We start from the raw sequence: 15,399 nt of genomic DNA on the forward strand, positions 1-15,399 counted from the left end.
CCACGTTCTACTTCTTCCTTGGATACATTTGAGTGTAAGAAGGTTTTATCCAAGTTTTATTCCAGCCACCACAAACACCAGAACTAAGATATTCTTTTAAACCACATGAAATTGTAGTTACAAATCAATCGTACTTGTTGGTTAATTCTACAAAAATTGTATATTGAAATTATCATTTAAAAGAACTTTGAATATCTTTACTATGTATTAAAATAAAAAAAACCTAATTAAATAAACCAAACACTTCTTTCAGGCAGGGTGAAATAGATTAGATACTGCTTCCAAAATATAGCAGTCATTCAAAGCCCCTATTTTCCCCTCAGAGAAAACAACCACAGAGTAGCAAATATCTCAGCCCTATGAACCAAGTCCAGGAGTTTAGGATACCACAAACAGTGGTATCTCCCATTTTCTATGTTTAGCTGAGTGCTCCAGCTGACAGAAACTGCCCAGGAAAAGCTGTAGTACAGAAGGGATCATTCAGGCTGAAATACCCCAGGACTCTCAGGCAGCACAGGATCCAGTCCAGCTCCTCCAGGAAGAGGGAAGACATCATTACAGATTTCACATTCATGCTCTTGGCAAGACTTCAGGTACTCAAAAGTGCCTTTCTGTGTTTTGTGCCAATTTCAGCTTACATATGATTTCAAGGAAGCCCCAAAGATATAGTGCTATATCACAACTTCAAAGCAAAAACAGATCAATTAATGAATTTGAATTGTCTCATACCAATATTAGAAAATAATTACTATCTCACTGCAAGTTTAGCAGCATTTCTAATCTTAAGAGTTTATTCATGCTGTTTGTTACTGAGTCAAGCACTGTTTGATGAATTGGTACTAACAAAGCATGTTCATTAACCAGAATGTTTGTACCCCTGTCTTAATTAATCTGTAATCGCTGCAATTCACAATTAGCAGAAAACAGAAATACCACAAAATATACCTCAATATATGACTGATAACCTAAATCCTCACTTAAAACCTTGTTTTTTTCAGGAAAGGAGTAATTTTTAAAAAATGTTTAAATTACGCTGAAGTCAGACCTTAAGCACAGCCTTAAACTGGGTTTTTTGTTTACTTTGGTTGTTCGTTTCTTTTAATCAGGCCATTAGGGTTCAATAATGTACTCATTAACTCCTCTCACTAACCAGCTCAAGCAGGAATGCACATCATAAGTTAAATGGCAACGTGTACTATAAGTAACCTATTTATAAAAAACTTATCACCATGAACCTCAGTTTAAACAACAGAAATATATATATAATAATATATATAAAACACTTGCACATGCACCAAGTATAAACAGAACAAAATGTCCATTAAAAGCCCACTTTTATCTCTTAAAATAGACCATACAATGCTATAATTATATATAATTTAGTATTTCTCTTTCACTTCACTACATGGAACCCTTTTGATGCCTACAAGAAAATCAGTATTTATCCCTGGGAGTTTTGCAGGGCAAAACTGAATTTCACCACCACATGAGAGTACCTGAGAAAAATAAAAGTGGGAGGACCTCGAGTGGTGGCAAATGGGCACTGCTGCCACCTAAAACATCTTAAACCAGCCCTGTCCAAGGCTGCCTTCCCAGGAAAAGCAGGTTTGTACTGGGGATTGTACTCTGTACCAGCGTTAGGCTGGACTAATACACTGAACAAGTGTTCTGGTCTAGAACAACACAGTCAACCCATCAGAGAATGGGAACCTCAAGTGCATTACTGGAACAATCTTCCAGTTAAATTTTATCCAGAAGATAACTCAATTTATTTCCCACAGTGTACAGAAGGAAACAACACAATACTAATGGAAAAAGCTTTCAAGCAAGCTCTTCTATATTCAAGGAATAAAAGGTGATAATGAAGGTGTTCAAAGACTCTTCGGAGCAAAATATAAAACTAATCTTAATACAGGGCAATTTTAAACTTTATCTTGCATTTTTACATGACATCTGACATGAGAAACCTGCAAAGAATAGGTGCAGCAGTGCAGGAGGGAAGGAAAGCAGCCAGCTCATTAGAAGGAAAAGCTGACAGGGTGTTCAGGAGGAAGATTGAACAGGAAAGTTCCCTGGCTTTGAGTCCAGGCTATAAGTGACAGGAGACTAACATTTAATTGGGAATTTCCTTTAGGAGACACAAGGAAGCCAAATACTCTGATTTATTGGCTCATAATTATAGACAGATTTGGAAGCAGAAACAAGACTTTCCTCAGAAAACCCTGACTTCAACTTTTTTTCCTGGTAATTTTTTCACATTTAAGACTGGTTGACATATAAAGTCGTTAATGTTAGGACTGTAAATTAAGCAACTGTTGCCTAAGAACAGCAAAATTTCCTCAAGAACACTTAAGACTAGAAAGGTTCTACTACATCATTATCCCACTTCATTGATCCAGCTGGTCTCAGGATTCCTATCTCAATTCAATAGCAGAGAAATAGATTACTGCTCCAAAAACTGAAGAATCGATTCTCCACTTTTAATCAAAAGCTCTGTAGCAACACAAGAACCACCTTTGTGCTGAAATCAGTGTGAAAGTATAGTCCATATGAGCACTAAGAGAAAAAGAAGTGCTTCTTTCTCCCTTCCACAAAAAAAAAAACAATTAAAATTTTTTTAGTTATTATAATTTTTAAAGACTTCAACATACTTGCTTGACTACTTGTAGCTGCTCTGCTAACTGCTTCTGTAAGTTCACAGATTCAGACAATTCTTCCTATTAAACAAAAAAAAAGAATAATAAATAAGTTTGAAAGAGAAAGAGTTTTGGTCCTAAAGCAATTAGCTCTTTCAAAAGTACAGATAACAATACTTACCTTCTATCAACAGCTTTTATAAAACCTGTGATAAAACCATCTCTAAAAGCTAACTTTTCTGTGAGTTCATTGATGCTGGTGAAGTTTCCTGAGTATTTTAGAATTATTTACTGAACATTTCTGGGATGTATGTAAAAGAGTGTAAGAAATCAGGCAATTAATTATAGATTGATCATTGTCAGTTTTCCACATCAGCAATTTAGGGACACCTTGTCAGCATCCACTGTATTTAATGTAAATGGGGTTCTTTCATGTCAGTACAAAGCTCTCAGAAGAATCATTGTGCACAGAACAGAGAACTGACCTCTGGCCATTTCAACCCAATGCTTCTGTAATTTACAGCAAAAAAATTTTTGGACCAAGGGGTAATTTTTAAAATTGTCTTTATCCCTGTTCAAGAACCAGAGTTATGTATGCTGAATACAGAACTTCCTATCTTATAGTTTGCTAAATGAGAAATTCAGGACCAGAAGAATTTGGTAGCAACCTGTGGTATTAAGAAATAATATTTATTGCTTTAGGACTTAGGAATTCTGTAATGCCTGGGAAAACATGTACTAATTTTGCATGTACTAATTTATCCTCCAGTTCTGATTCCTTTCAGAAGTATCAGCACATGCTCAGACTCTGCAGTTATTAGGATCACACATTTTTAAATAAAATTGCCATGCAAATCAGTCATTTCTCCAAATTCACTTCTGTGAAATGTTTGCTTAGTCTCATTTCTCTATAGACCAGATTAAAAAATGTGTTAGCATTCAGTATAATGGCTAAAATTCACTGTCTCCACAAATATATTGTAAGCAATCTTCAAACATGATTAGGACTGTTTTCACTGCCATTTTATTTATCTATGAAAAACTGCACATGAAATTCAAAAAACCAGTAAATTCCTATACACACTCAAAAAAGCCTCTAGTCTCTTGGGTAATTTAAAGAAAATAAAAAGTAAGTGTTACCTTTAATTTGCTTATTTCTTTTAAAGCTTCATTTCTTTCTTTCTTAAGTTTTTCCACATCATCCTCCAAGGAATCACAGGTTACAAACTGTGTGTATACAAATACATAAGGTTGGAATGGATTGCTAACTCTGTCTTCCATAATCTTTAACATCTTATATTAAAAGTTCTTGTTAATAAAACAAGAAAAAAAATCTTAATTTTAGGATGATTTATAGATCTGAAAATGCTAAAAAATGTTTAATAAAATTTTAAACAGCTTATCTTCCAAATGAACAATTACTTTTCCTTTTAAAATGGATTAATAAAGTGTTTTTTGAACTATCAAGAATATATCACTATTTTAATATTTTAAATAACAAGGCATTTTATTTTAGTCTTCATATACTAAAAATGCTCTTTTTTAAAGTCACCTCTAGAATAAAATGATTTTCACTGTAGCAGTAGTTCAAATCACTGGGCCCAGTAATTGTTTCTCACTCACACAGGTTGTAGCAATCCAGATTCTATTAAGAAACCTCAGTAAATCAATGTTGTCCAGACTTACAACAAAGGACAATTTAATTACATTAATTGCTTTCTACAAATTAGGCTGCTTAAAAAACCTTCACAGAAACTAGGTTATCTTAAAGAACCCCATGCTGCAGAGCTGTTTTAAACACCTGCCCAGCATTTGGAGTTTTTTTACATACAATAAACTCTCCAATAATCTCCTCCCAGCTGTTAAAACACTGACCAGGCACATGTTTTACCTGTGAGTCCTCTAAGCTGGTAACTTCACTGACCCCAAACGTTTCAGATTTGTGGCCATCATCAGCTGAATTTGATTGCACAGACAACAGATTCCTTGAAACTTCAACAAAATCTAGGAAAAAACCAGTTCAGATTTTGTTGCTGTAGTCTGGAAGTTCAGTTTAGTAACAGATCACTGGTGCAACACAACTGCCAATATGACCATGAACAGCCACTCTGATAAATGCAGTTTTCTAAGGGAAAAAAAGAAAATCAGAGAGGTATCTCCGAAGAGAAAGTTCTGGTAAAGCTGGTAAGAATAAAAATGCCCAAACATATCGTGGAATGAAATATCTTCAAATCAAATTGTGAAGGAAAAAAGAAAACAAAGGTGGTGTGAAGCTCACCTTCAAAGTACCCGAGAGGTTCTGCATTTGGCAGGTGTCTGTGAAGAATGAAATAAATCTGCACAACAGGCATACACACCTGCCCTTCCCAATGATTGACCTTACCAGAGGAGACAGGAAAAAGGAAAAATATCCTGCTAGCTCAGAGCTCAAGGTTTCCTTTTCAAACCCTTTAAACCTTTGATAGAGGCTTGGTAAAATTGATGTTGACCAAGCTGAAAGTTTTAAATACAAACAGTCTCTAATGCACAATCAACCTGGCTTGGATTACCCATACATTTTGGATTCAAAAATTCCGCTACACAATTTTTAAATCCAAAATGATTTTATGACAGAAAGGTGGAAATACAAAGGTCAGTTTACTCCATATAAAATCTGATAGAACATCCAGTATTTTTCTTGCTGATCTTTTTGGATGTTTAAGTACAAAATACTATTTTTCACACACTAGTGTTTTTCATAGACTTTAGGAAAAGTGAAATTTCCATCAGTTTTAGCATCAGAACCATCATGTCTCACAGTTTCTGAAAAATATTTTTAAATTGTCCGTGTCATCAACCAAAATTGTTACAACCACAAGAAGCCACTCATTCTCACCAGAATTAGGTTTAGCTGGAAGAATTGTGATGGTCTCCCTGCAAACCTGTTTCTATATGCAATAGTTGAAGCGTTCTTGCTTCCCACATACTAAAACTAAGTGATCCATCCGTTTACTTCCTTCAAGAAGCCTCCTTAAACATCAAAACTCTCCCAAGTGATTTCTGGAAAAATTACAGTTCCCCTTTGTCAGAACAAAAAATTCAAGATTTTGTGAGCACAAAATAAAACTTTCCCAAGGTTGCCCTTAATAAAATAAATTTGTGATTTGCATTCCCATTACTTAGTTTCAAGTAGAACTCCAAGATTATTTTTATACAGCAAAATAACGTTCTTGCCTCAAATTATCATTTTATTTGCAGCAGCAACCCAATACTGACAAGAATTATAGTAATCGTTATTATCTATAATTTCTGTATTCTTACTTTTCATTATTTTCTATGGTAATTAACAAATTATTACCTCCAAAAGACACTGTTCCTTTAGAATCTTTATGAAGTTGCTGCCTTAGGGCTTGCTGCTGTTCATCTGTGAGCTGAATCCCAAGATAATTCAGTGCCTGGAAGGAAAAAACTTATTTTGGAGTGAAAAAAGAAAGGACTAAGGATAATGACTGCAGGGACATGGGGGAGTAATTAAAGAGCTACACTTCAAAGAGCCTTTGTATCCTGGTACACTCTCACTGACAACACTTTTATTCCAGAGCCACTCAGTGACTTTTCCTTCTAATTGAGAGATGTTCAGATATTATTTAACCTTGAATACAGATGAGTGTAATAAGCAAACCCCTTTGTCCTTAATAACTGCTTTAAAAATCCTGAGGGATGTTCTGATTCCCAGAAGAGTTAATCAGTAATTAGATTAACAAAAACAGTAATTTGCCCAATACATAAACTGAAATATTGGCCTGCAACATGAAAGAACTACCCAAACAGAAAATTCTGTGTGTCATTTATACTTTAAAGTTTGCCAGCCTAGCAGTACTGTCCAGATGTTTTACCTGCATCATGAAGGGGGAGGAAGGAGAACTCAGAAGATTTTTAAGTATTTACCCTCTCCAGCTTTTCTGTTTTTAGATGAATACTCAAGTTCTTTCCTTGGAGCTCATAATCATCATTCTGGCTGGGGGCAAGAACTAAGAAATTAAAAAAAAAGAAAAAAAAAAAAAAAGAAAAAAAAAAGATGTAGTTGTAACTATTGCTTTGAAAAAAATTTGTTCTGAAGCCCTGCTCATCAAGTGGATGCCAGCTAAATACCCACTTGCCAAAAATACATGTTAATCCTCAGACTGACTTATTTTTTTAAAGGACATAATTTTAATCAACAAAAATTATGTGTATCAATCACTTCCACTGGTTTTTTCGCATAAAAAAGCGACAAGTAGGAAATTAACAGAAAATAACCAGGAATAGCTTTGAGTGATCCATCAAGCATATGGCTTCTCCTTGTGGTATTTTCTCTTCTCTCAGAGATACACAGATACTCAGGAAGCAGAAGGGGAAACACACTTGTGAATTCCAAGAGAGACCTCCAAGACACACCCTTAGTGTAAGTGACAGCTGCCACTGGCACATGGAGTGATCTAGAAAACACTGGGGAAGAGAGGGAATGACCTGTTCCCAAACATGGGAGGGAGCTTAGGCTGAACTCTGCAGGCTCCTCAGTATTTTTTCCTGGGAAGGAACTCTTTTCCAAGAACTCCTGTCCATTAGGCCATCACCCATCAGCCCCTTCTACCCTTACAGTCAGAAACACAAGTTTACAGGGGTTTTTTGAAATATATCACATTGGATTTTAGATGTATGCAAATAAAAAAAATTCATTGTTTGCATTCCTTGTTTTAAAAAATAATGTAGGTCTTAAGTCATCATTTAATTAATTAATTAAAAAGGTACTGGAATCAAAACCAGTGTTTGACAAGTAAAGAAAGGATCTTGCAATTTGAGATTCTCTCTAAAGGAACAGAAGGAATCGCAGAGAATTCTTTTTTTCAATTTTTTTTCAGTTTCACAGCGTATCTGTTTCCAAGCTCAAAGTAATTTACATTCTCGTTACATGCCAAAAGCATAAACCAAAATATCTTGAAAATCTCTGACATTAACACCTCTCACATGCTATCTTAAAGTCTGAAGACAGTGGGCTAGAACCTTGGTGGAATTGGCTCAATTTCCCTTCAGCTCAGAATGAAAAAGCTTCGTGTGTGAGTTTGGGCAAAAACTTCTCAAAATTATGCTGATTTTTTCATAAAGTGTTAAAAACAAGAGTATCCCATCTAAGAGATGCTTTAATTTTTCAAGGTAATCTTCAAAAATTCATCCTTGAAAAAGGGTAGCATGAAAGAAGTATCAGATTTTTCAAAAGATGTTCTGTTAAATAAGAAGAAAATGAAATATGACTGCAGCTGCAAGTATTTGTGCTCTCTGCTCTACTCCCTGTGCTCTTCAGATGTGTTCAGAGACTGTGCCCTTCCTGGTGTCTTCAAAAAAAGAAGCTCCTGTGTACTGAATTACATTAACCAAGAGTCTTGCATTCTGAATATATTAAAAAATAAGACTTTTGTCTTGTTCCTTTGATTCAGTTGTAGTGTTTTTCATAGCCAATATGTAAAAACTGCGTGAACATTAATCTCCAGGTGTATTCAATATTAAAACTTTGCCAGTTTCAACAGCCTACATTTGGTCAGCTCACCCTCCAAGGAAGGGAACTAATTGATCAGATTTGTAATATGGGAACTGTTTCATTTTAAATTTGAGTATCTAATATGGGGTATAATAAATGCAGGTACAATTTAAATAATACCAGTGGAGAGATATCTGGAATGAATCAGATCCTGTGTATTTGTTCTTCCTCTCCTCAGTACATTAGACATGAAATTGAGAAGTTCAGCTTATGCTTAATTGCTACTGCCTGAAGAAAAAGAATATTCAGGTCTCCACAGAGAAATACTGAACAGAGTCAGTTCTATCAGAGTGCCAATGGGGACTCCCATTACTGTGTCACACTTGCATTTTCACTGTTTCTAAATACAACTTATTTGTTTCCCACAGGAATTACAATTGTTCAGCTCAGATTTGGTTCTGACCATATTTCACAAAACCTGTTTTTCCTTAAATGTTGTTTTCAAAATAGATATTTCAAGATGTGATCAAAGTGACTCTTGTCCTTGTTACAATGTCATGACTCTAAACCACAAATATACACGATATATTGTATTTGTTACTAACTGAAAAGCTGTTAAGAGGGCTGCATGTTAATTCTATCCTTTCAACATGCTGCCCTGATTTAAGCAAAAAAACCATGCAAGCAGCACACATGCCCAGAATTTCATCAAATCAAGAAAGCACAGTTTCTATGGCAACCTAATCTTGATCTATATGTGAGTCTTCATTATCTGGTTTCTACTGAGTCTATTATCATGACTGCTGTATAGCAAATGTTGTGATCACTCATTTTTGTTTGGTTTCAGCTGTTTGTTGGAGACAATGTAAGTTATATTTGACAGAAGCTACTAAAAATCCATTGATCTCAGTGCTTTATTTAGGAGTATAAAAACAGTGCAATATTCCCTTTTTTTTTAAAGACTATTGAGTCTCACTATGCACTATATTCTGTTTGACTGTTATTGAAAGAACAAGGAAAAGGGTGGCAGGGAATTAAATCAGCACTTACCCGTGGCAGACACATCAGCAGGATTGCTGTCTAGAGCAGTAATTGGAGATTGCTCTCCCATCTTGACTCCAGTTTCCATCTACGAGAGGAAATGAAAAGTCATGAAATACCATTTCTAAAGCAGATCACAAGCCAAACCAGAAATACAGGTTAATGAAAAAAGGGACAGGAAGGAAGACTGGGGGAAGAAAAAAAGGCTGGGGAGATCAAAACAACCCCAGGAGAAAAAGAAAGCATGGAGGGGGTGGTGGTGAGAAGGAACAGCATTGGAAAAAATCAGATTTTCTCTGATTTTGGGGCCTCATCAAAACCTTGGGTTTTGAAAACCTTCACAGATTAAGATAGCACAGTCTCTCTAGGCAACCTACTTCAATATTAACATCCCTAATAGGAAAGAAAAATGGACAAGTATTTTAAGTACAAATATAAGAAGATTGGAGAATCACCTATTTTGACTTTGTATTGGAGAACATTTTATTCTTCCTTCTTCTAAGGCAATACTTTATTTAGCTTTAAAAATATGATAACCTGAAAATCTGCTATCAAAAATTGAAATATTAGTTTTAAAATCTTCTTTCTTATGGTCAACATTATTTCTTTACACTAATGGTGAGCTGTATGGATTAAAACAATTGCCGCTTAGCCAAATGAATGGGGGGAAACCCCACAAACTTCTAGGACTTTTTTAAAGCAAAAATCTCATCGTCACAGAGCAAGTGTGAGATTGTACTGTACTCACACATATGTAGTAAGCAGGGAGTGTTTTATCTCTGAAATTCATAACTATTTATATCTAATTCCAAAACTTCAGAGAAACAGTGAAGGAGAACTTGGTATCTAAGAACACAGTTAATGCTTGTTTAATTTTTCTTACCCCAAGTCAACTAATTCCTCTCATCAGTGTGGTTTACTCTCCTGTTATACAACATGGTTTTTTCAAAAGTTTTGATATTCCAAAGACAATATTGTGCAGGGAAACAGACAGTCATTTTCTTAATAAAATGGAAATTTAATTACAATTAGCAGAAAAACAATCATTTGCTCAGTTTGTTATAAGAGGAGTAACAAACACACTCACAGCATCTGGAGGGAATGCTGAAACCAGTCTCCCACTAGGAGAGGGAAGAGGACCAAGTGTTGCAGCCTGTTGCTCTCCATGTGCTACAGAAGATGGTAAGAGGCTGAAAGGATGTTGCAGATTCTGTGGAAGACTAGGTATGTTTTTCTGCCTAATAAAAGCTATCTCCCAAAAATTTTCAAACCTAGAATAAAAATGTAAAAAGTTTCAACATATTGTATACTTACATTATTAATAAGATTATACTTCTGCAAAAATTACATGTTTCCAAACACCATGTGTGGATTTATTTAATTATTTTTCTAAAAGGATGTTCTGTTACCCATCATTACAAAGACAAATACTGTAATTTTTTAAACATTAAAGTATCGTAATTTTGCAGGTCTAAAAGATGCACTTGAAATCTTTTCTACAAAATAATATTACAACTGAATATTTAAAAAAAATTAGTATCCCTCATTTCCTCTAAGCACACAAAAACACATTTCACATTAATCTGATCATAAATATCATCTATTAAACCATTCTGGATGGTTGGCTGTTTGACAGCAACAGATACCTCATCTTTGTTCTGTTGATTATACTCTTTGCCTCTTCATAGGAGACTCCAATCATGGACTCTTTGTTGATGGACACAAGCTGATCCCCGGGTTTCAATCGTCCATCCTAAAATAACAAATATAAAACCCACAAACTTTATATTAATTGCTAACAATACAGAAAGAACTGTATAGTCACAGCACTTGGACAAATTCCCCTGGTTCTATTAGGACAAAAATACCAAGAACAGCTCTGCATTCTACCTGTGCTTGACAACTCTCCAGAAATAAACAGATTAAACAATCATCCCTTACCATTAAAGCAGTCATTATAAAAAATCATCACAGAAAACAGACCTCAGAAATTGTATAAAGAACAACTTTGGACCCAGATAAACATTTCTGTTTAAAAAAAAAAAAACAACAAAACCAAACCAAGGAAAGAAACAACAGATTTTTCCAGCACTGACCCATCTGACTTTAGGAAGCTTCTTTACTAACTAATTCAGCTCTGAGCTGGTTAATTTGTATTTCAAAAGCAAATGTTCATGGCAATACATGAAACTCTTCAGACACTCACTGGCCATGTTAATGAGAAAACCAGATTGGTCTATTAGTACTCACCAGGCAAAACCATGACAGAAATAATATTGTCAGCTCTGTGCTTCTGTTGAATTAATTGCAAGCTCTCTACCAGCACAAGAACATTTCACATTTCTGTCCCAGAGACTCTAAGACAAGACTTTAAACATGCTAGGCTAGATTTCTCACTAAGATAAGCTAAGATAGAGCTTTTATTGCTCACATTTTAACAGAGCCCTCAACAATTCAACTGGTGTAATTCACCTATGGTTACAGAGTTATGACATTTGTCTAATGAAATACACATCATGTAACACAGAATATGTCTCTGCTCTTCAGCTCCTAAGAAATCAAACACAAAATCACTCTATGTGGAAAAAAAAAAATTGTGTGCAGAAAATGATACATAGGAAATAGGCAAAATACCTTCTCAAAACCAGTATAATTTTACCTGCTTAACACCCACATACCATAATTTTAGCTGTGTCATTTCAAACCTGTGCCAGTACTTTACTACCTTTTTTTTTTTTTTTGTCACTTAGTGTTTTGGTTTTGGTTAAAGAATAAAGCTGTAGATCTTTTATTTTGCTTTCATCCAGCATGTTCTAAGATATCCAACAGTGCCCTCACATGGCAGATGATTAAAATATGCTTCCTGTTTCACCTTCCCAAAGAGAACCAGTATTGGGAAATTACCTCTATTATTGCTAATATTAGAGCCTAATGGAAATTGATGTCTTAGCCTCAGTCTATTGATTATGTGTGATAGGCTTTAAATTACATATTCACAGTGAGAAAAATATTTTAGAAGCCACAACAAAATAGGAGAAAATAAAAGAGGAACGATTACCATTCATCTATTGAAAGAGGTCTTTGAGAAACATGGCATTTTCATCTTCCAGCTTGCATTTTAGGATTAAACTTAGTCTACAAAAATTCAGTAACAAATAGTTATGAACTGCCTGGGGACAAAACCCACTGCTCATGAATTGAGCTGGTCCCCTCTTGCTGGGCCAGAGGCAAAGGGTGCTTATCTACACTTCCAAACAACCATAATTACTCAGGATGCCAGAGGAGACACTTGGATAAACAGTTCTGTGTACCTGAACCAGGCAACTACATTATTTATTTACTTTTTACACTGACAAATCCCCCTGATTTACATACTGCATTCATCACACATTAAAACAGTAATCAACACCAATTCATACATTTTATTAGTCTGCACTTTCTGAATATTTTTTTTTTCTAATTTGCCTACACAATGATTTCCAACTACAAGGATCCACCTAAATTAAGTCTCAGGGAAATAAGATTTTTTCAATGTCCAAGAAACAAAAAGAGGTGCAATCTGTAGCTCTGTCCCATCATTCCTGATTTACCTTGCACCACGCAATCTCTTATAGAAGTTGGTTTTGTACCTTCTCATACATAAACTGAGGAATAAGATCCTCATTTACCTCAAATGAACTTAGGAATAAATTTTCATTACCATGTAACTCTGTTACAGTGCAGTGAGATAATTCTGTTAAAAGAGAAGGCAAGGAGGAACACAAACACATTTTGTATTTAAAATATGACTGCAGATGTAGCATACCAAAGCAATTAAGGCAAAAACGCAGGTGTCTGAAGAGGAAGGAAGGGAAAAAGGGCCTTTACCTTATGGCAATCACCACCAGGGATAATTTCTTGAATATAAACCAAAGGCCCTTCATTTCTGTTAATTCCTCCCACAATATTCAAACCCAGGCTTGTTCCTTTGCAAACAGAGATAATCTGAAATGCACTGTCACTAGAGGCACAAAGAGAAAGAAAAAACAGAATTACTTCACAGAACTAGATAATAAAGACTGAAGCAGTAACTTACATTATCTTACAGCTTTTGCAAGTATGTATAACAGTAACAAACAGAAATATTGGAAATTTAATCTCAGTGTTCAAATATTACACTGTTTACAACAAAATCAGCAACCTCGGGCACTTCTGACAATTACAAAAAGAATTTATACTCTATTTTACAAGGCTAAAAACTCCTCTTTACTATATAGAGTAGAGATATATACCATATCCCAAGGCTTATGGGAGTATCTGGGTACACATAAACCAGGAACATTAATTCATTAGATGGCAGAAAAAAAATTAACCTGATTAATCTTCTGCCACATAAATAAATAAATAGAAAAAAAAACTTATTAGTCTGCAATGTCGATGGTATTAGGAGCTAAAGGACTAGAAGTTAAAACATATAACCAAAATTTAACACTTAGGGCTCAACCCAAATTTTCCTGACCCGCCAAACAACAGCATTTCCTGCAGCTCCCACAAGAGAGGCACAGTCACTTTGGAGATTACTTTGGAAGCTTTGGGGATGGTGGTGGGACAGAATTTCTGCTGCTGCTGCTGGTGATGCTATCCTTCAGAGGCAACTGAGGACTCTGTGAACTTGAGGATGACCCAGAAGAAAGGCTGTCTCTAGATTTTGCTTAAAAAACAGAAATAATAATATAAGTAACTAAATAAAAAACACATTTGGGAAAAAGCACAAAATTTCAGCTCATGTAAGGAAGTTCAGTTCAGTAAACAGAAGACTATTGTAATATTAGAAAACAGACAAACTAAGCAATCAGACAACCAAAAAAAATGCCTGCACAGTTAGGAACTGAGAGCCACCCAGTGTTTCAGGAATAATTTTTAAAAATGTAACAAGTGATGATTTTTTTTCAGATTGGGTGCAAAGTACAAAACAGACCAATCCCTCATGCTATATAAAGGCATCTTAACTAGGCAGTGGCTTCAGAAAGATTAGAATGTCTAGAATTTCAACTTTTAATTAGCATTTTGTGGCATAGTTCAGCTACAAATACAAAAAACTTTTCACATAAATAATTAATTAAAATTGAAAGTTGATACCAGTATATTTATTTAAAGAGCTGGGGAAACTAACACATAAATTCCTCAAGGTACATGTGTGTTTTGTCTGACTTTCAGCCACTTCCTCCAATACACCTCCCCTAAAACAAGGAATTTTAAGTACAAGTTTCTACTCCATCCAAGGCTGATTTTTGTCCCCCAGGATTGTTTCAGGCTGGGAAGTGATCTCTCACCAGCTAACTGATGTGTTGGAGAAGTTCTTGCAGACGTGGTGTCACTGTGAGAGCCATACTTATCCATTAGGTCATGAAATTCCTTCCTGTGCCAATAAAAAGATTTTCTTTGTCAGTTTGAATGGACCCTGTGAAACCTGCACTGCTTGTACCAAACAGCTGGTCCTCCTCAGAGAAAGAAGCTCAACCTCCACTGACAGAGGAAAGCTCTGTCAAATGGTCAGAAAAGGCAAAAAAAAATCATGTAATGCATTATAAAGATGGGAAAACAACAGACTATGGACAAAATGGACTCGTGGTACAAAAGCTTTATTTTTACCTCTCTTTACCCTGAATTACAAAACTTTAAAAACTTGTCATATAATCAACTACAGATACTAAGAAAATGGTACTACCAAGCTCCAGAACAATTAGAGGGAATCAGATTACACACCTATAGCATAATCATGTTTTTAAAGAATGCTTTTAGTTCAAATACACTGAACAAGAACCCAGAACAGACTGACAAAGATATGGCTCCTTAAAAACAAGAGGACAGAGAAATATTTGTTAACCACTAAAAGCCAAAAGCAGAAATTGCATGCAGACACCAATCATATTGCACCAGACAGGCAAAGATGTACATCTTGTGTGACAGGCACTGAAGAGAATACAAAAACAGCTGATTCATCTGATATTTGATCCAGCCTAATTTAAGAAAAAAAGTTTATAATCTGAGCTCTGATTACCTCAGTGATAACTGATTTAAAAGATATAGAGTGATGTAAGTCAGCAACATCACCTAATTAATATTACAGAATTAGTCAGAGAGAAAAGAAATTAACTGACTGCAAGGAAAGTAATTCCCAGGTAATTCCAGTTTGACTTCTGAAGGTTGTTCAAAAATGCTGGGTGCGTCATTTCTTAAAAAAGAACA

General features: G+C 35.2%; 1 protein-coding gene across 2 annotated transcripts in view; it reads right to left on the minus strand.

Moving 5' to 3' along the window:
- The window catches only part of STXBP4 (syntaxin binding protein 4), a 69,300-nt gene that overhangs the window by 41,749 nt on the left and 12,152 nt on the right, over nucleotides 1–15,399 (minus strand). For both annotated transcript variants that reach the window (XM_041485846.1, XM_041485847.1), the window contains 11 exons: nucleotides 14,484–14,569; nucleotides 13,732–13,861; nucleotides 13,039–13,171; nucleotides 10,818–10,924; nucleotides 10,259–10,442; nucleotides 9,181–9,259; nucleotides 6,564–6,646; nucleotides 5,974–6,070; nucleotides 4,528–4,640; nucleotides 3,777–3,863; nucleotides 2,652–2,717 (listed from right to left, as the gene is read on the minus strand). In XM_041485846.1, the coding sequence (XP_041341780.1) occupies nucleotides 2,652–2,717; nucleotides 3,777–3,863; nucleotides 4,528–4,640; nucleotides 5,974–6,070; nucleotides 6,564–6,646; nucleotides 9,181–9,259; nucleotides 10,259–10,442; nucleotides 10,818–10,924; nucleotides 13,039–13,171; nucleotides 13,732–13,861; nucleotides 14,484–14,569 (1,165 nt within the window). The remainder of the gene's footprint in view (nucleotides 1–2,651; nucleotides 2,718–3,776; nucleotides 3,864–4,527; nucleotides 4,641–5,973; nucleotides 6,071–6,563; nucleotides 6,647–9,180; nucleotides 9,260–10,258; nucleotides 10,443–10,817; nucleotides 10,925–13,038; nucleotides 13,172–13,731; nucleotides 13,862–14,483; nucleotides 14,570–15,399) is intronic.

Source organism: Pyrgilauda ruficollis, unplaced genomic scaffold (assembly GCF_017590135.1).
Source record: "Pyrgilauda ruficollis isolate IOZ18807 unplaced genomic scaffold, ASM1759013v1 scaffold72, whole genome shotgun sequence".
Lineage (NCBI taxonomy): Eukaryota > Metazoa > Chordata > Aves > Passeriformes > Passeridae > Pyrgilauda > Pyrgilauda ruficollis.